Below are 22499 nucleotides of genomic sequence, written 5' to 3' on the forward strand. Positions count from 1 at the left end.
TTGCGCATCCCGGGTAAAAGATTTTTGTTTGATATTGTTTGAAAGCTGATCCTGCATTAGTTGTGTGTACGCATGGTCTGACGGTGTTCAAACCTTTTTCAGAGAGTACGAATAAAAACAAGTACGAAAATACTGATGAATCAAAGATTTGTGTGTCAAATGTGCATGTGAATGATTTAAGCACAAATCTGTGTGTATGCACAGTTAGTGAATGAAGCCCATTGTTCTAGCCGCACAATGGCTAGAACAGTGAAAATGCTCCACCCATCCACAAATTGCTCCGATAACGCATGGTTCTCTTCCGCAGAGAGATGTCTCCAAGCGTGACTGTGAGTGTGCCACATTTAAAGGGAATGAGAAGAGCTGCTTTAATTAGTGGTGACTAAAGTTGGCTGTAAATACTCCCACAGTGAGTCCCACCTGCTCTTCACCACCAGCAGGCTCTTCTGCACTAGTACCGAAACTTTATTATTCAGCAGGGCTTTACAGAAGACACTGTGAAACCACTTATTTAGTTAACTGACCCCTTATCAAGTATGACACTTCCCACACTTCATACTGCAAATCTATTCTTCTTCTGCATGTCATCTCTCCTGTTGGCCTTCGCTCAGCCTCCTCTTGCTGGCTCAAAATACACATACGTGCGACACAATTACTTGCAGGGCTGATAACAGTCATCACTGAGTAATTACATACAGGGGATTCTTGTGGCTATGAACAAAATGGACTCAGGATTGTTGAAGGTGCAGCAGAAAATAGGTTTGAAACGATGCTACTCAGCTCGGTGGAGGAAACATTTGTCACGGTAGAGAAAGCCCATGTGGAATGATGGCTGTTATGAGGCAACATCTGGTGAAGGTGGCAACTGATTTGCAGCGCTGGTAAATAACAAAGCTGTCAGCCTTAATCAAGTCATCGAGCACAACTGTCAGTGAATGAACACGCCTTGTACTGTACTAAACTGCTCTTTTGGGGGCATGCAAATATAGTATCTTCTCTCATTGACTGTATGGAGTATGCCGTCATATGTTTTGAGTAATCTTACCGTCCACCTGCTGTATTCAATAGCACTATGCTATTCTCTATTTTTGTTTTTTGGCCTCAATTAACAACTCGGCCATAGTCCCGGAAGGATGCGAAAAAAAGGAAAAAAAAAATTCTGGATGAATATTTGACAAAATTTCCTAGCTGGGCTATGGATAAAATTATCGATCATGCATTTAGTTATTTATTGGGATGGAAAACTTGTTCTTTTAATCTTTTGAACTTCTATTAGAATAATGCTGCCCGGAAAAGCTGTGTCATGGTGGGGGTCTCCATGAATGGAACTCAACTTCCCATCGCTGAAATCGTGCTGCTGTTCTTTATATCGCAACTAGTTGAGACTGAACCGACTGCAGCACTACTGGTGCAGCCAAAGAGGTGCACTCCATTTTACCTCAAGACACAATTAATCACCTATAAATTTGACAAAATTGAGCAAATTTGGAATTATCCATTAATCAATAATTACGCCCAAACCCTACGTCGAATGCTACAAAATGTCTTGGTAAAAATGAAGCAATAAACTTCATGGGGAAACGAAGGGTTACTTCACCCACAAATGGATTAAATAATTATATCTGACACACAAAAGAAGAGAAAAACTGAAATCCAAGGGCCAGTCTGCATATACTATAGGCCATGACCAATGACAGATTTTACTCACTGGTTGCTAAAATGTACTTGCCTTCAACACTGGAAGTAAATGAACAAGTGTTATTTAACTAGGGTAATTGCACCCATTGCCAATGAGAAGAGACTTTGCCTGTCATATGTAATCTAACGTAATCCGTAATCTCCAATTGGTTAACTCTAATCCCACTACAACTCAGATGAACTCAAAGTGAGCTCTGCAGTCTGGGGGAATCCACTCAGACTGCTGACACTCACAGTGACAGCGGGGTTAGAGGTCTGTCGGTTCTCTTGACTGTCAGACAACCATCTGTCCCTGACCGAGTGACCATCTCTGTCGTCCACACCTGTGCACGATGGGGAGAGATATGTCTCAAAATTATTTGCACTTGTGTTTTTCAAATCCACAAATATAGCCGCGATTTACACGTGTTTTTTAAATCCACAAATATATCTGTGATTTACACGTTTTTTAAATCGACAAATTATTTGCACGTGTTTTTCAAATTCACAAATATATCAGCAAAAATGACTTGCAGTCAAGTCATCAATGGAGACAGCAACACTGCGCCGAGAGGATGGAGGGAGGGCCTTCCTACACGTGTGATTCTAATCTGCGTTACGATTGTCTAAAAAATAACACGCTTTCAACAATTCACAAGCAAAATTTTATTTTTTACAAATGATGAGTCATGATAGATGCACGAGCAACGTTAAAGAACACGTGTAAATCATGGATGTATTTGTGTATTTGAAAAATACACGTGTGAATCACGGCTATATTTGCGGATTTGAAAAACGTGCAAATAATTTGTGGATTTGAAAAACGCGTATGACATATCTCTCCCCATAGTGCACTACTATTACAACTTCCTCCTATTCCTCGATAGCATGCAAACCATCTGTCAATAAATTGGAACATGTAGCTTCTTATTTTTCAATTTATCCCCTTAAATGGAAGCAGTTCAGAGAAGATTGCAGACATTCTATTCCGCTCATTCCATCATCCCGTGTGCTTGCCATTTCATTACAAACAAATGAAAATAAACTGCACAATTTACTTGTTAACACAAAATATGGGCTTCCACAGCAGATGCTGTCGGAATTTTAATCTCCATTTGAAGGCACTCTTGGAAAGCTCCTCATATCGACAACTGTGGTGAGGTCTATTGTCTCAATGTATTATCTTTTATGGTCAAGTGTGGCATTGTTGTTGCAAACAATAAGATTTTGTCGAAGATTTTATGCAAAATATAGCAAAACTGCCAGGATGTAAACACGCATATAATCAGAATAATTGGTCTCAATGACTTTGCTGCGCCCACACACGACCATCTATACACAAACAATTATAAATATGGAGCTTCTATGAGTTTCAGGTTCCAGGGGCTTTCCAATAATTGTTGTGTTTTTCCTCAAATGTAAAAATGAAAAACTGTTCACTGAGAGTCAGGCATGGGTAACAGTAAATACAGTGACAGAATGGTTTAGTTTATTGTGATATTATGATCATCTGTTGTTTGCTACATATTAGTACTAGGAGTTCAAAATCATCCCAGTGGATGCATGGAGATTCAATTGCACTGTGGAAACGATGCAATAAAAAGGAGTACATACCAGCCTGATTGGTGGTCACATTGAGTGACACATACTGCTTCGTACGATCTTTAGCCAGCTCTGACACGCCATTGATGGCCTCCAGCAGGAAGCTGTAGTTTGTGTGTGACTGAAGGTCGGCCACCATCACCGAGGTGTTGGACAAGCCCACCTGACGTGGCAGAAAGCGAACGTTGGGACCGCATTCCTCCAAGCCTCTCCCATCGGGCAAGACTTGTCTGCATAGGACGTTATAACGGATATCCTTCCTGCCACCGGACTCCATGGGAACAGACCACTCTAGGAAGACGCTGGTCTCATTGACATTGGAGATGGCGTTGCGTGGAGCAGACGGTGGTCCTGACAGTGAGTAATACGAAAAGGTTACCTCACTGGGAAACGCTTTAAGGCCACTTCATTGGGTACACCCACAACATGTAATGAGATTTCAACTCCCAAGCGTTGTGTAAAAAAAAGATTTATTTGGAAAGAAAACAACGTTCTACTGTTATAAATGACAATCTTAATTTATTCTTGCAGTTCTTGTGTGCAGTGAAGCACTGCACTCAATTATAATGGATTTTGTTTCTAATATTTTGCTTACCTTAATTATAGTCGCAATACATTATAAATAAGTGTGATGTGTTGTATTTATAGACTAATTAAATTCAAATATAAATAAGAATAAATGAATATGTACCCTGTTTCTTCTTCTTGAAAATGCTCATTCACAGGACAGTAACCTCGCCAGTATTTACTTTCGTTAACAGCAGTTTTGAGGCAGAGATCTTGTCCACTTAAATTACTGGCAAATATGTGTAAAATGTAAATATATACAGAAAAATGAACATTTCCGCGAGAAACTGGAAAAAAATAAGTCAGGCAGAATAAGTTTAATACCAACATTTAATTTTCTTCTAGATTTTTAAACAGGTCAGCTTGATTTGCAGCATAACAGAAGGATTGAAGCAATTTATTTATTTTTAAAAATCATATACACTAAACCGTGGATATAAAAAGTCTACACACCCATGTTCAAATACCAGCGTATTATGATATGAAAAACAACACCAAGACAAATAATTTCAAAACCTTTTCCACTATTAATGTTACCTATAACCTGTACAACTCAGTATAAAATAGTTTTCAATATTTTCAAGAAGGGTAATTAAAAATAAACAATTGAAATAATGTGTTTGCACAATGTGCACATCCTCTTATAACTGTGATGTGGCTGTGTTCAGAATTAACAATTCACATTAAAACTTAAGCTAATTGGGAATTAGTACACGCCTGCTACCTTTTAAAGTGGATCTCAGTGACCCAAATAAAGTTCAGATGTTCTAATAGGCTTTTCCTGACATTATTTATTGATTTATTTTATTTTTTATTTTTTGCTTTTCCAACCATAAAAAAAAATCTCCCAAATACGTGTTAAAATATGTCATGGTCTAATAAATCAAAGGTTGAATTTTTGGCATAATTCCAAAATGTACAGTATGTTTGGCACAAAAACAACACTGGTCATCATATAAAGCAGAGGTCCCCAACCACCGGTCCACGGACCGGTACTGGGCCGTGAGGCATTTGTTACCGGGCCGCAGAGAAAGAATGACCAATTTATATAATTTCTGTTGTATTACAATTCACATGTGTTTCATTTTGAAAATTGACCGAATCGTCTTCGCCGCAATTGACACGTCAAGACTGCACAGACCGCTTCCGTTTCCGGTCCCACCCGGCTCGAACGCTTATGTTTCCGGTCCGAGCGGGCTGGCTAACAGCGGCAGAGCTCAAAGAACAAAATCTTTTCATTAACTAATTCAGCTCATTATGTAAACTGAAAAGATTTGTTCTTTTGAACAAAACGTTCGCGAAGAAAACAACACTATATCAGGAGTCCTACTTCAAATACGGGTTTATCGCAACCGTTAACTCTCACGCTCCAAGTCCGCTCTGATACAGATACAGTCGTAGGTTTCTGCTCAACACAGGCAGAATTACTTTTACGGAGTTAAAAGTCTACTATCATTGAGGAGCTACGGAACTGCAGTCTGGTCTGGCTGCCTACAACAACTCCGACCCCCACTCTTAAATCACGCCCACAGTGGACGCGCCACGAACAGCGAAAGAGGAAGCAGAAGCGAGGCAAGCGTGTGTGTGTTTTATATATATATATATATATATCCACCTATATCCACCACTCCTAACCGGTCTGCGGTGAAAAGAAGGTTGGGGAACACTAATCTAAACAACACCATGCATGGTGGTGGCAGAATCACGCTTTGGGGCTGATTTTCTTTAGCTGGAACTGGGGACTTCGACAAGGTGGATGGAATTATAAAAGTACAAAATAGCAGTTAGTGTTAAGAGAAAACCTTAAGGCTTCTGCTAGAAAGCAAAAAAAACAACAAAAAAAGAAGTCAGGAAAAGCACGCTAGGAAAAACCTGATGGCAGGTGTATGCCATTGTCGACTCCCATTTAACCAAAGTTTGAATGTGATTGGTTCATTGCAAACACAGTCACATCCCAGTTATAAGAGAGTGTGCGCACTTCTGTAACCACATTATTTCACCACTTTAATAGTGGAAAACGATTAGAAATTATTTCTCTTGGTCTCAATTTGTTACATCACAAAAACCTGGCATTTGAAGCGGTACTGTATGTGTAGACTTTTTATATCCACTAAAGCTGAGCGATTGTTAAGGATCTCAGGCTGTGTGGGTGTTGTTAATCTTGGGGCCATTGAGTGCACAGTGGAAACTTTTGAACCTTTTTTAATTCGGAATTTGGATGATGATACAATGGTAAAGTAAAAAGAAACATCACTAAGTATGACTTGCTACTATCCATCCCTCTTGCGAGATCTAAGTTGTTTATGCAAATAAAGGGTTAACTCTGCACGTGTCTTGCATCACCAGAGAAGGATACACGCGATGGCAAACATAGATGGAAAAATGCGATGATGACCACAGAACCAGAAATGGAACTTATTGTTACATCTCTGTCCTGGCTGCTCAATACAATATGACAAAGACAATTAGACGACAATAATAGTAAAAGGAGAACGGAATGCACACTGGAAAGCGAGTTGCATGAAGTCTGAATGAACACTTATCCAAATGCCTTTGTCTCTCATCATCAAAGTTAAAAGTGAGCATATAATTTACTGTTTTTAGGTTTTACTAAAACCAACAGTTCGCTTATTTTTACACCGGCATGCCAGTTAAAACATGTTCCCTAAATTTACAGGACTGTAAATACCGGTTTTAGTTTTTTTCATCAAGCAAAATGGTCTTATAAATCAGAATAAAAGGTCAATCTGTGCCAAAGATGTGGAAATACAGAAGTTTATTCTCACGTGTGCAGGCCATATTGGGAGGATCAGAGTCAATCTTGTAATATCCTTCTTCACAGCTGCATAAAGTTGCTCCTGTGTGCCGGGCCACACTGTGGGGCGGACATTTACTGCAGAGAAGAGACTCCAGCAGCGAGCGGTAAAACCCCACTTTGCAAGCTGAAAGACAGGAAGGGAGCGGGAACGGATGCCACAGGGGTGTTTAAAGTGGGGTAAAGAGATGAGATAGCAGCAGATGTACAGATTGAAAAGGGAGTCGTAGGGGGGAGCGAGGTTCAAATTAAGTGTGAGGAGAAGAAAAAACAGGACAGTACAGTTAGTTACTTTGACAGAAAAGGAGGTCAGAGTGGCAATCACACTTTCCCAGGGAGTTCTGATGTTATTTGAGATACTAGTTGCAGCAATAAAAGAGACATCCAAACATTTGTTTTTGTTCTATTTCTGTGTCTGCATCCCTCAAGGGATTACTGCGATCTCCTAATGTTTCATTTTAAGTGCAATTTGGGGACTTTCTTTCTTTTGAGCAGTAGACACAGAAGGCCCTTCAGCTGTTGACATTCAAGCATACTTTTAGCAAGTCAATTGTCTTCCGTGTTATTGATTGTACATGAAGCTGTGAGCTGTCAGAATGTGGCAGTCAAACTTTAATGCATTATGTATAGGCACTGATGGAGGATTCAAACGGCTGCCGCTGCTGCTCAGCCTGGCAGTCTCCAGTTCCCTGATTTGTCATCAACGGCTGATTAAGAATTTGCACTTACGTCTGCTATACACAACAGCATTTCAGATGGGCGACACATCGCACGACAGAAAGCAAGGAACAGATGTAATCTACCAAACACAAACATGCATTCGGGTGTAAGGGTGGGTTGACACACAGAGAATGTTAACACACAAGAATGCGTCAACAACTTCTGTCCTCGCAGCGATCCAGTCACTGACTTATCACTGCAACATCCTCTCCCTTGTGTTGCTGTTGCTCCCAGACAGATACAAATAGACACGTGTGATAATGGAGCTTCCACAGCAGAGCCTTGTCCTCTTAAGGCTATGTGCTTGATTGCTCCTCTGTTTTTTATTGAAGCGCTTCTGTAGACCATTCAGACCACAACTGTGATTAATAACTACATTAAGCGTAGATAAAATCAGAGAGGTAAATAGGGGAAGGGAGGATAGAAAAGAGGGAAGAGCAGGACAAAGGAGATGTGGAAGATCTGTGTGTGTCTCAGGCAGCAGTGAGTCACCTTGCCAGTTGTCATGGAACGTTAGGCCTGAAAAATTCTCTCTCTGACCTTGCTGTCTGACAGGCGACCCCCGCCACACCAACACACATACACACACACACACACACATTTAGCATATCTAAAGATGCCACACATAGTCAGTTGGTTTATGAATATCAATAGAAAATTGTCAATGGGGTGAGGAAAAAAAACTTACTCCACGAGCAATTTTTTCGACTTATTTCAAGTAAGAAATCTGATTGAAAACAAGTGATATTGGTGTGAATACATTTGTTTCAAGCTACTATGATGTCTTACATCATTCTCCATGAACTAGAGAGTAGCCTACTAACTGACGAATGGATAGAAAAGCATCGTGGTGCTATTTTCACTTGTTTTGTTTGGAATATTTTCCTTTTTTTTCTATTTAAGAGAAAATGGGCAGTTCCCCCCCAACCCGCCCTCACACCCCCAATAAGATCCCCTGCCCTAAAATGTATCAATGCATTCCAGTCATCTTATGGCATCCTCTTTGAAGAAGGAAGTGGCATTCTTTACAAAACTTTTTGTTAACAGTTAACAACCTTGGCGATGGTCTACGCTCTACTGAGGACCGGGAGTTTCGGTCCAAACCACTGAGCTGCTAAACTGTTTTTTGAGACTTTATAAATACCTCAATAAAGTTCTGTTCCATTCCGTGTGCTTAAGCCAGGATGTGGGAGAGACTATTGGATACCTGATCTGCTCTTTATACACACCCACACACCAAACCATCCCCCCATCCGACACACACACACACGGCAGATTTATCACCACTATCATCTCCGGTAGCTCCCCTTGACTTCAACCTCCAATTCCCCCTCAGACAGATTAGAAAGAATAGAGTAACTGTTCATTTCTAGTACAGCGCCAACAAGGACAAGGATCTTTGCCTCAAAATGTAATCCAACAATAATTTAGTAGGTTATTGGACAAAAGGTTAACTACACAATATAAAATTTGTCTTTACACATGCCCTAAACATAGCGGCCATGCAACACTCTGAAGGTTTGCCACAAAAGTTAACGGGTTTAGGGTAGCAATGCGTTAAATAATATGCATACTTTTTCAACAAATTTCAGTGCTTTTTGTACAAACTCATACAATATTCTCCAGAGAACATTAAACATTACCACCATCTTAGTGTGAAGAACATATCAAGATAGTCTAGGATTCACTGTAAACACAAACAACGATAAACAAAACAGTGATGAGTGAAGTTTTACCAGGTGTGATTAAATTACTTAAACATGTTCTCGTTCCATGTACATGTCAAGATATATATAAAAAAAAAAACTAGACTAAATTAATTACGAAGGGATTACATTGAAAACGTATATCATCATACGTGTGCCCTGAAAAGCGAACCACATCATGAATGGAAAAGCAGCATTTGTCAAATGTGGGAGGAACTATGCTGACGCCTGTGTGCCACTGTCATGCAGGATTTTGGACTACTGTGACATACCAAATTATCATGATTTCATGATTTTGTATACTTAATGGATTAAGTATACAAAATCATGAAATCATGATCATGGCATTCCGATCATTGGAATCTAGTTGCTTCTCGTCATAAAGGGAAAAACACTCTTGCATAAACTTTCATACCAACAGACACACACACACACGCACACTGTTTATTGTGGTGAGACTTTTTACTGTATGGTTATGGTTGGGTGACTGAAACGCATCATTCCTCATTGTGAAAGCATCTAGCGTGTGTGTGTGTGTGTGTGTGTGCGTGTGTGTGTGCGTGTGCGCACACATGTGCGTGTGTGCACACATGTGCGTGTTTGTGTGTGTGTTGGAATCCACATGCCTGCGAGGGTGTGCATTGCCCTTGGCCAAGCTGTCTTTTTGATGCCACACAGCTCTTAATGCACAGAACAAAGGGTAATAGGTAATTAATATGCAATACACGCTAAAGCGCCTTTTGTGTGTATATGTGTGTGATTAATACGCAATGAATATGCATCACACAAACTGAGATCCCAGGCAATTAAGGATCTGATGGTGTTCTATGATGGCTCTTAATGAGCATCCTCTTTACTTGAAGACGTCACTTTAAATACGTTGATTCATACGGCAAGCTGTGTTTTAGGTGGGACTACAAGGAACGCGTCAAAGGTAGAACAGTATAAATAAAATGGCAGCACACCGGTCCCTTTATTTGGTACACGTGCACAATCCAATGAGATCCACTGCAAGAGTTGTATTAAAAACAGAACAAAACAGAGCAATTCAATTATCAGTATGTTTATCATTGTGTTTTGCAGTGCTCTCGAACTGCACTGCATCATCATTTCTAATAATTTGATGACATTATTTGGCATATGAGACAGATTTTTTTTTTCATAGAGAAATTGTATTGGAACTCATAAAATTCCACAGGTAGACAAAATGCTGTGGACAAATTAACGCCATAGTAAACTTGGACACAAAATTGGTTATGTTAAACCCCAATACAATGCTTCTGTGTTACAAGATAGTATTGTGGACCAATAAACCACATTAGGAAACACAGTAAATATCCTCTTCCTGTATTTGTCCCACAGCGAGATACTGGCCTAAGAAACACAAACAAAGAATCCATGAACATATTTGGATCTTTGTGTGTGTGTATGGGCATGTATTGGGATTCCATAACTTTGTGTATTATTGTTCATTCATTGTTTATGTACATTGCGTGTCTATATGCCAATGTGCGTTCATATTTGTGTATAACAGTGTGTGAACACAAACAATACCAGATGATAATGCAGTAATAAACAATAGAGTCAATGGGGCTTTCCTGTCATGCTGAACAATGGTCCTCTCTGTCATCCAACAATCAGTCCACAACCACAAAACTAAAAAGGCCAAGCAAAAAGGTCGCAATAGCTTCTGAATATAAACCAATTTAGTGGACCAATGAAGCGGACATTAGCAATACATGACCATAAATAAGTCTAGCTACTGGCTGACCAAATACAACTACAAAACTAATCTACAAAATGTAGATATAAATCAGATTAAATATTTATATAATGCATACTAGTATTTAGCTAGGAGGAAAACAATTGCTCAATAAGGACCACCAACTGCAAAGCAGAAATGAGGTGAACTAGGGTCAGGGCCTCAATGGTATCACAGTACTCTAGAGAAATCATATCACAGAGAAAAACAACATGTGAACATTGTCACCTCAGCACCTTATATGTGGGTTGTTTCCAATAAACAATCTGCATACAAAGCATGCATGTGTCAGTGTCCACTGTGTGTGTGCAGCTGCACGTACAGCTGGAACTCATTAACTAGATGCACGCTGATATATTACGCACTGCGACTCAGGACACAATGAGATAATGAGGAAGCTGTTATAGACGTATTTTTCCCCCCAAAGCAAATGCGTTATAAGCAGAGTATTGTATTGATGAGTAGTTAATTTTTTTTTTAGTGCATTATGAATGCATTAGCAAACGAGAATGGCACTCAGTAGAGCACAGACGTTGGCCAAGGCTGAACAATCATAATTTGGATCAGCACCAAATTTCCAACTTTCATAGCTACACACTTGCTGCATCTGCCTAAATGTTGTCATTAACATGAGTGTATGAGTCCCAGAGAAATTAAGCAAACAATCCCCTCTTGTAATGTTAACAAAATTGAAAAAGAAAAAAAAAAACATACTGGATCTACCACTTTATTTTGAGACACACACAAATTGAATGGGTGATTGTTGGCCCATGCTCTTGTCCGCCCCCCCCACCCCCACCCAAATAAGGGAAAAATCATATTTTAAGGGGATATATCATGGAAAATGTACAAACCTGCCCACGAATCAACTGCAAACTTAAACAACCAACTAAAAACCTGAAAACCAACTATTGTTTTCATTAATTATTATTATTTGTTTGGGGTGAGGGAAATACAATAGACTTGCATTATTTCTTTTGGGGGGGGGGGGGGCACAACCCCTAAAGTGCTTGTTGGTGGTTTATTCCCAATTATTCAATATTTTTTGTAGTTTAAAAAAAAATAATATTTTTTTCAAATCAGTTATACGGGTGTCACTTATCTGCTGATTTTCACTATCACAGTCATATATCACAGTCAGGCCTTGTCCCTAGCCCCTGCGAATAGCGGCGGTCCATTGTATGTGAGTGAGTTCACAGTGGAGTTCATTTACTGTACATTGGGAACAAACTCCGCACTGAGCTTCTGAGCCAATGATTTAAGAGCTATTAATAAATTATCCAGTGATGGATTTACGCAAGGTAAGGAGAGCTGTATAAAAATTAGCAGTCTTATAATGTAACAGAGTACTTCATTATTTTACTAGAATTTTCATTAATCTGGACTTCGTTATTTTTATTTCTGTGAAATATCAAATAGGAGGTGGAGTAGACCCTGGACTGGTTGACAGATAATCACAGGGCACAGACAGGATAAACAATCATTCACACTAACACCTTCGTACAATTTAGAGTCTTCAGTCAACCTACCATGTATGTTTTTGGAATGTGGGAGGAAGCCGGAGTACTGGGAGAAAACCCACGTAAGCGTGGGGAGAACACGCAAACTCCACACAGGACATACAGTATAGGCATAAAGCACATATAGACGCAATCACATTGACACCACTGAGGGGTTATTGAACACACGCTGCCTGCACAGAAGTCAGGTGAGTGATTATGTACATAAGTTGTGGTCTACACTAATTTGCAGAAGTAAGTTATGTCTATATTTCTTTTTGCATATACAGTATGTTCATTCATGTTATCTGTCCTGTATTTGCATTTTATGTATGTCAGGATCCTTGTTTGCTGTACCACAAAAATACAGTGGCATTTTTACTGTGTCAAAACACACAACCAACCTGAGAATGGTTGTGTAAACGGTTTACTTTGGGAGGCTGACCTTAATGCATCCGAAGAAAGGAGACACAAAAAGACTTGTACAAGCCACCACTTGCTGGGCCACCGGAGACAAAAGGCTTTCATGGAGAGAAGCTAGCGCCACTGAATCAGGCATTTTATCAATATTTCACTAACTGAAGGAATGCACGTAAGCATGCGTGTATGTATTACTCTATCTCAGTGAGAACCAGTTTGACAAGTGCACCTTGCGGACATCGTTGGAAAATTATTCTAATTGTTTCAAAACCAGTTCATATTTAATTTAAGATTGGACCCAATTGTCAGTTGGTGCCGGACCCAGATGGGACTGGTCTCAATGAGGGTCGAACATGTGTGGTAAAACATGAACATGTGTGTGAATGCTAGCAGTGGGGTGAGTAAAAAAAGAGGACACCCTAGTGGGGAAGTTGGTTTACCCAACAAGCACTCAGAAGCACTTTAGTTGTCATGACAGCATCACCATGTTTAGATGATGGGGTGGTGGAGGGGATGAGGGGTGAAAGATGGAGGAGGAAGAGAGTGAGGGAGGGGGGAGAGGACAAAATGGGAGCATGCAATGAAAGCAGCCAGTCGGTTTCCAATGGAGCAGGATCTAAAATGATGAATGGCAGCCCATTTTTGCAGCAAATTGACTCAATTCATACTTGAGGACATGATGGAAAAGGCTTCCATCCGCCCCTTGCAGATTTCTATGCTATCATTCACCGCGCGCCTGTTAGTGCCGCATGATGGCTCGCTCATTTTTGTTCAAGCTCAGTTTTAAGTGTTTTACTCAAAAGGGACATTAGGAAAAGGGCTGAAGCTGCACGCAACATTGTGTGGGATCCAGGCATTTTAATAAACCACACAAAATATTAATCAAAGGAAGATATGAAAAAGAATACAAACAAATGGTTAGGTATTGAGGACAGTGCAATGGGAATAAAAATAAAACTATGTGTAAAACTAAGATATTTCCTGTTTGTTTGTTTCTTTAAAACAAAAGGTGGTTGGAAATTTTGGAAAACTTTAAACCATTTTCAATTTTGAGGACAAATTATGGATGGATGTTCACAAATAAACGCAGCAGAAACATCCAGAAAAAGCTTTTCCCAATCATACAAAATAAGATACACTGTAGGTGACATTTTAAGGACGATTTGCATAAAATTGAGGGTTATTAGCCTTAGCTGAGGTCTTATCTCTCTCTCATTTATAGTTATATTAATGTAATTAATATAACTATACTAAGAACATCATCTGTTCAGTGTTCCAGTACCAAAATACATATTTTCTTTACTGAACTAGAAAGTGGTACACATATATAGACTACCCTACCAATTGCAGCTTCCATATAGAACAAGTAATTATGTAGAAAGTCATTTTTCATTTCTACTTTAATTTACCTTTTAGAATGTACACCCTTTCATATGGTTAATAAGAACTCAGCATTATAAAATAAATTTCCTTTATAGTCTATGGGAAAACAATCATTACTTGTTTTATTGTGTTTACATTCAATTTAGATGGCAGACAAGTGTTTTTCCACATAGACATACTGTATTTACTCCAAAAAGACATTACCGGAAGATGCCCTAAAATGTTTCACTTCACTTCATGACCAAACCACCGAAAAACACTTTATTTATACTTTTTTATTATTACAGCGGATCCATGCATGCAGTACATGCAACACAAACCCTCCTGACTCCAGATCGATTAATTACCAGTTGATTCGAATCAAACAACAGAATTCTTAGCAATTAAATTAATCAACTAATAGATTATTATGCCCATAATTGGTGGTTAAAATTATGTAAATGAAGCATTTCAACCCATTTAATTTTAATGTGCAGTAGTTTTGCACTGGGGGTGAATTGTAAAAAGTGAGAACAACCGCAGTGCGCTGTATTTGTGTTTGTTTGTCTGTTCATTTGTTGATTACTTTATGGTTTGAGTAAATTTACGCCACCATTGAACCCATCGTGACTCAAACGGAGAAAATAAATCGACAACAAATTTCTCCATTCAAATTTGTATCTGGAATAACACCAAAATGCTATGGATTCTTTCTAAAAAGGTGTTCCTTTTTCCATGAAGTCTGATGGAAATCTGAGAAGTTTTTTTGTAATCATGCAAACTAACAAATCAAGCAACAGACACACAATACCTCTCTCGCCTTAGTATTTTTAGAGGTAATGAAGGGATACATCACGCAACCGAAAGCAAGATGGTTTATCCCAAAGCCCTTTAGCCCATATAGCTCATCATATTAGAATAATTTTATCTCTGTGTTATGCTTGTGACTGTAATACCCTCATCACTGCGACGTCCTTCCAATTCCTTGCTGTCAATCCTGTGGTTCCCAAGAGGGAGTCTGAACAAGGCTTCCTCGAGTTACGATGCCAAATACACGGATTTTGATGGCAGCACTACTGTTTGACAACATGGAGTTTGACATATGCTGCCGTGGCATTTGACAGTCAGGAAAACAGAGAAGAGCATCAAGGGAGACCCGCCTCTTGAGTAAAGTAGCGCAAAGGGACATCCAGCCTTACCCATGACACACTTAGGCGATATAAATAGAAGGAACATTCTCTGCGGCACTTCAGCATTCCAGGAAATTCTTTTCATTGATGATACCAAGGCGGCACGGTGGATGACGGGTTAGCACAGCTACTTCACAGTTCTGAAGACCTGTGTGGAGTTTGCATGTTCTCCCCGTGCCTGCATGAATTTTCTCAGGGCACTCCAATTTCCTCCCACATGCCAAAAACATGCATGGTAGGTCGACTGACTACTCTAAATTGTCTGTAGGTGTGAATGTGAGTGCGAATGGTTATTGTGCCCTGCGATTGTCTGGCGACCAGTTCAGGGTATACCCCGCCTCTCGCCCGAAGATAACTGCGATAGGCTCCAGCACGCCCGCGACCCTAGTGAGGAAAGCCGGTACGGAAAATGGATGGATGTATGATGATACCAACAGTCATTTTCATTTGTATTTCTTATCCACTGTCATCGCATTTCATCTTTGTTGCTTAATACTATCGCACTCCCCGACATGTTACTCAATTTCACTGGCCATCTTATATCTTCGAGCATTTCATCTTTCATCTTTTGTCAGAAGCTGAATCTGAACACCATGAAGCTGTCTATCACTGGATTCCACCTTCATTTCCAACATGGCATACAGCTCTCAAACCATTATTTCCATATTCAAATTAGTCCTTCAATTTCCAATGGAACATTCCGTATTTCTTAAGCACAGCGCTCCTTTTAAGACCATTGCAGCAACATTGCTCTTAGCTTATATGCATTCAATGTAAATGGAGCTTTTCTTCCACTAATGATGAAATTAATCTGTTTTTATATGCAGTACCATATAAACTTTAATCATTCTTGTATCTCTAAAACCCTTAAGTCAAATGATTCTCTCAACCAATTCGCATAAAATACCAATTCATAATGTATTGGAATTTAAGTTTGACATCCTTTAACTATAGACTTTGTTGTTGACGATAGTGTGTAGCCCCCTCAAAGTCTACTTATCAATCATTGCAAGCAGAAGTGCTGCCAAATATCAAATGCTGATATTAACATTGACAAACTGATTACATTTGATCCGTAGCGAAGTGACAAGTGCTATTATTAGTTTTAATCTAACCTGTTATTTGCTCTTCAGAGGTGTCTGCCTTTATTCGTCTGTGCCTTTCTGACAGACCAACGTTCTTGCTGCTCTGTGCATTCAGAAAATTTGATGTGTGGCAATCCCAGCACCAGCGACAATAGTTTTCAACACAAAGGGGCTTGTGCAATGAGTTTCCAGTGTTTAACGTCCCGCTCTGGCACCAGCTTCCCGCTATCCACTTCTTTGTTATGGCTTAGATACTTTGACGGGAAATTTCAAACTTCAACACTGACAGTATTACAGTTGTAATGTGCAATTTTCATCACTGCATCATTCTTATATTTAGCCTCTGTGACTAGTAGTATTTTGACACGCCTCAACAGCAAACAAACAGAGAAAGAAGTAGAAACAGATAATAGTATAACAGGATGTGACTCAGTAAGCTCTGCTTTTGTTGGTTAGCCAACAACTATGATGCCTTCCATTCAAGAGGACTGCCATTGGCGTGCCAAGTCGCTCACTTAAATTAGCTGGGACAGAAAGAAGAAGAAACAGACGGCATCAAGAAAATAGGTTGCACAAAATGGAGACTGGAGTATGATACTGCAGGAAGTTAAGTCACAGCAACAGAGTGAGCTAATGTGAACTGTTTGTTTTTGTCCTTTCTGGTCATCCGTCCAGCCATTTTGTAATACGCTGGTCGTCATTAGGCTCCTGGTCGCAGCTGAACTGAAGCCTAATCCAACTGGCTTTGGGTGAGAGGCAGTCTACACCCTGGAATGGTCAACAGTCAATCGCAGGGTTTCTAGCCATGCATTCTCAACTGATACCCACATACTGTAGTATCAGCTTTGTACGCTTGGTACCCAGGCTGACCAGGTACTAAAATAGTACCTGGTTTTCCAAAGGAAACGTCTCAGTAGTGAGTGGAGGCCAGCTGAATAGGTAACATGCAGTGTAAAGGGGCCAGATGAGAATGAGTTTCTCTGGAGTAAGTACAATAAGTTTCTCCCAAATACTATCCAAAGCCTACTGAGGTTTCTGCCCTCTCTCCATGAGCTCCCCAAGTTCAATCTAATCATGTTTTTACTCTCATATTGTATCCATAATGCATTGCTTGAGTTTGGGAGAGAGAACTCAATGTCAGAGTTCTACCCATGTCTCCATACTATCATCTTCATCTATCTCTTCATCCATCTGCCTACTTCTGTCTTTAGTTATCTGTCCTCACTGGCCGTCGCCCCAGAAACAACACTCATCCATCTCTTTGTCTATTTGGCCTCACACCCTGTGGTGAGAAATCTTCCATTTCTCTCCCATCCACTAGGTTTTCCCATCACTTCTCTCATCCTTTTTATCTGTCCATCCATCTATCCACCCCCGCCCCCATATGCAGTGTAATCCCCCCACCCCAAACTGTTCTTGTCTTGCTCTGCAAGCTCGCTGTGCTGACAGAGCCGCCGGCTCTTACCAATTATCCCAGCTAAAGGTGTGCTAACATCTACACATCTCACAAAAGCACATGCAGTATCTTTAGCTGTCACCTCACACAACTGTAGCGTAACAACAAGGAAGTATCAAAACATGCTTAATATGCAAACACGTTTACTTCCTCGTCCTCTTTTCCTGTGCAGTAATGTAAAGAAGACGACTCCTGCTTTAATTTAAAAATTTCAGTGCCTGGCTGAAGACTTGTTTTCAGTGTTCAATTAAATATGTTATTTTGTTTTGCAGTGGTAAATTAAATTTGCCAGTTGGATGACACTTTTTGTTGAAAAATGACAACATTTATTCAACACTTTTTGTCTTTAAATGAAATTTTCTTTTTTTTCTGTATTAGCGGTTAACCAAATTGTATTGCCATTAACAATGTCAAATGTTACGTAAAACATACAGTTAATAAAGTTTGTAGGACGGCAACAGCTGGAAATGACTTTTTCTGGAACTTGGAAATTTGATGGACTTCAATTTCAGTTATTTTCTTTGGGGGGACGTAACGGCTTTGTATTCAACCAATAAGATTCCATTGTCTTCACTGCATATCATTACTTGATGAACTAAAACATTTTATTACATTCAGCAATGACCCCATTCACCTTGTTTTTGGCAGATCAAAGAGTCATGGCCTGTGTCTTAGTTTAAATTATGTTTAGTTTTGTTTGATGTTTTCCTGTGTCCCATGTTGTTCATGTCTTGTGTACTCATTTAGTTACTGTGTTCACCTGTTCTCGTCAACCCTCTGCCTTATGTCAACCAATCAGCTCCCTCCAGCCACTCGTGTCTTGTCTAGGTGTTCCTTGTTGTCTCTTCAATTTGTTTGTATTTAGTTTCCTGTTTTCTTTCAGTCTGTGCTGCTGCATTGTTGTCTGTTGTATATTGTCTGTTGCTGTAAGCCATGTTTCCCAAGTCATGTTATGTTTTGATGAGTTTATCTTTCGTTTCTTTGTTACGTGGAACCTTGCTTTTTGGACTCTGTTAATTTTTCATTTTCTGCCTCTATTATCCTTTTTTGCATTTGTTTTTGGAATTAATCATTCAAACTGTGCAAGATTGTTAACAACACTCTTCACTGTGGTGTCAAATTTACAAAACATTGATTTTCACTTTACAGGGACTTGAATAATCAGATGCCAACACCTTTGGATATTGAACATACAGTAACTTGTGGAGTTGATGACTGACAAAAGGTGCCCTTTAAGCGGAAATATTGATGGACCAAGATCAAATTGGTCACATTAACCAATTGAGGACATCTTACAGCTTTGTCATTCTCATTATTGTAACTTGAGAACAGGAGACTCAGCCCTCATAATGTAACACTTTCTTCATTGAAAGTCACTGCCGTGGCTTATTTCAAAACAAAACGTTCAAATGAACAGAGAGTGACAACTGGAAAAAGATCATTTTGGCACTAATCTGTCCAATGACGGTCATTTGTGGCTGTCATGAGTCGATGATGGATGATAATATATTTGACAACATAATACTTTGCTTAGACATATTCAAGTGACCAATCTATCCTATGCTACACAAACCATAATAATCTCAATTTAAGGGAGGACAAATGAAGCAAATTCATATCTTTCCAATAATGTACTTCTATGCAAATATGTACGTACTGTGTAGTGATGTTCCCTGTGGAAACGACTTACGTTGAGCGGGTATACTGTAATTCAAGTGATTGTTTTACACAAACAGAGACATAATGTAGTGATACAAAGAGGGAACAGGGTCCTGCTGCTTAAGCTGTAGAAGTGTAATTGTATGTGGTTGTATTAAAGAAAAGGCAGAGGGGAGGGAGTGAAGAATTGGGAGACAATAAATGATTGACAGTGACATGGAGATAAACTGAGAGAAAGGCAAATGGAAAAGAAAAGACATGCCAGCATGAGGGAGATTGGAGGAAGACAAGTCAAGATAAAAAGGAAAGTGAAATAGCGGTGTGTGAATGAGGTATGGTACTAAAAAGAGAGGAAGACAAAAGAGGTGAGAACGAGCTGCCCACGACCAGTTCTGTCCCACATTTACAAAGACTGCATTAAATCATGCTCGGCTAGGCAGCGGGCAATATTTTCTCAGATTGTGTTGCACTCTGACCTGCAACAATTCCCACTCAGCGAGGCATGCATGCTTCTAACAGGTGCTGAATAGGCTGAACGTGGCAATAATGTGCAATTGTATTATTTTCAGAGCAGCGCCTCACTTTTTAAACAGCAAAAAAAGGACTAAATGATGTGAATACAGAACCATACAAAGGTTCCTAAACACAGCAGCGTAATATATATAAATTAAATATAGTATTTTATTTAAAATCAGCAACAATGAAAAAAGAAAATTTAGGTTTTCATCATCTCAAAACTCTCTAGAAGTCCTCCCAAGTTTGTTTACAAAAACAGTAAACAGATATCAAGCTGAAATAGAGAAAATATTTCTTTTTTTCTGGCAGAGTGACAGTCTCATTTGCATGCATAAGTGGAAAAACTACTGTAGCTTCGTTAATTACTAGAGGAGTCACATTTCTTTATTTTGCTCCATTGGCGATGCAAACCATGTTTACTGGTGAGCAGTGAGACGTCTTTTATCCAGAAATGAATGTTGAACAAGCGGTAATAATTAGCATTAACACAACGTTGTCTTCTTGGAGCAGAAAACACTAATACGCTTTCAAATGAATAGCACTTAATGTTCTGTAACCTTCAAATGTCCCCCCCAAAAAGACAGCACACCCACAGGAATACACTTTTAAAGACATAGTCACATTGTGTTTTACTTTGACAGTCAATTCATTTTGTGGTATTCATGCCAGACGGAGAGATTTTCCTTGAGGCTCAGAGAAAACGTGGCCTACACTTGCTGCTAGTTATAAAACACTAATATTCACACCAGCTTTATGAGATGTTAAATTTATAAGTCTCCTCAAGTAACTGCTTTGGTCCCATGATGTGGTTTTAAGGTAGTTATACTACATGTTAGGTTGTAGCAATAAATCATGAGTTGAAGGAAAGCTGGAAATGTGAGATAATTTTTTTGCGCCTTTCTGGAGGCATTGTGCAATGAAAAACTAGACATGCTAAATGGTCCTCGATAAAGCCGCCTTGTGCACTGCTAACCCCCATCGTAGCTTGGGGACAATGAAACAACAAAGTGGGCCCGGCACGGCACAGAAGGGTAGATTGGCTGTCTTGTAATCAGAAGGCCACTAGGCTAGCAGAGCTCCACAGCTCATATTGTGTGTCCTCGAACTGAACCGCAAATGATTCACTACTAAGGTGCACAAGCACTACTACTAAAGTGCACAAGCAAGAACTTGTGTGTGGATAGGGAAATACTGAAAACAGTCTAGAATTGTTAGACAGCCAAAACGTGTTAATGAGTGAAACCTATTTTGGTAGGGAGTCAGGGAACAGGGTAAGGTGCCATTCTGACTAATGACACTTTACTTTGTGTCAAACAGTACCAGTACCAGTTTGGAAAAGGGCCGGTACTACTTGAAAACTGATAGGATGAACATTCTGCCTGCATTCCAGATCAGTCAGATAAGAAAAAAAGAGATGAACCACCGAGCTTGAGCTTGACAAATCCAATTCCAATAAGGAGATGAGTGAAAACATCCTTTGAATCAAAAGTTGTCAGTGTCATTATTTTCTCTTTTTTATTTATTTATTTAGTTATTCGTGAAATGGTGTCTCATTCTGATAAAACTGCAGCCAGAGCAATATCCTCAGTTAATTTATAGGTGACACTGTTTACAAATTTGATGTTGCATTTCACTTAAAAGTACAATATGATTTCACCTTTCCACCAAACCAAGTGGTATATTTCATATATATATATATATATATATATATATATATAGTTTTAAGTGGTATATTTCAGGTCAGCACCGGCTATATAAATAGCCACACTTGGGCACACCAGTGAGACGGTGTCTAAATAAATTATATACAATAAAATAAACACAATACAGAACTGTACAGGTGTAAAGAAATGTTGCTCTGAATCCTTCTGTTGTCCACTGTCCTTCTTTAATGGCATTTTTTCTTTTGTTCCCATTCAATTCATTTTATTGTAAACATGAAAGAAGGTGAACCAATCGCTGTCTACCAATTAACAGACAGCTGTGTGCTTAGCTCCACCCACAACAAGAGTTTCAATGTGATCTACTGCAACTGACACCCTAATGAAGGGTTACTGAAAACTACTGTAGTTCTATTTGAGTCTGATACAAACTGACTCATTTGCTGGAATTATTTAAAATTGGCCAAACGCCGTTGTTGCTGATTTGGCCAGCATATATGTATTTTTTGATCTACCACAATCAATCATAGCTTGAAGCTTTGCAGGATGGATTTTTCTTTTTATTATGATACTTATTCCTGCGACTCAAGCCGCCTTATCCATATCCTTAACCTTCGGGCAGCTGAAATACTGTGGTACTTCTGGAAGTTAAACGCACTTAACTTGTACACTTCAGACCACAATTGTTTGTAAAAAATACACTTCAAAAGTCAGTGCAATGTAAGCAATACAATTTATTAAATATCATTTTCAGGCCTGAATTTCCTGATTCATTTCCACTTTGGAGGTTCCCATGTATTTT

The 22499-nt window shown here is 39.3% G+C and overlaps 1 protein-coding gene across 3 annotated transcripts in view; it reads right to left on the reverse strand.

The window, feature by feature from the left end:
• LOC133413298 (ephrin type-A receptor 5) overlaps positions 1–22499 on the reverse strand; it is a 93977-nt gene that overhangs the window by 33900 nt on the left and 37578 nt on the right. For all 3 annotated transcript variants that reach the window (XM_061697453.1, XM_061697454.1, XM_061697452.1), the window contains exons 4-5: positions 6633–6788; positions 3292–3630 (exon numbers count right to left, since the gene is read on the reverse strand). In XM_061697453.1, coding sequence (XP_061553437.1) covers positions 3292–3630; positions 6633–6788 — 495 coding nt within the window. The remainder of the gene's footprint in view (positions 1–3291; positions 3631–6632; positions 6789–22499) is intronic.

The sequence above is a fragment of the Phycodurus eques genome, chromosome 15, assembly GCF_024500275.1.
Source record: "Phycodurus eques isolate BA_2022a chromosome 15, UOR_Pequ_1.1, whole genome shotgun sequence".
In the NCBI taxonomy this organism is placed as follows: Eukaryota; Metazoa; Chordata; class Actinopteri; order Syngnathiformes; family Syngnathidae; genus Phycodurus; species Phycodurus eques.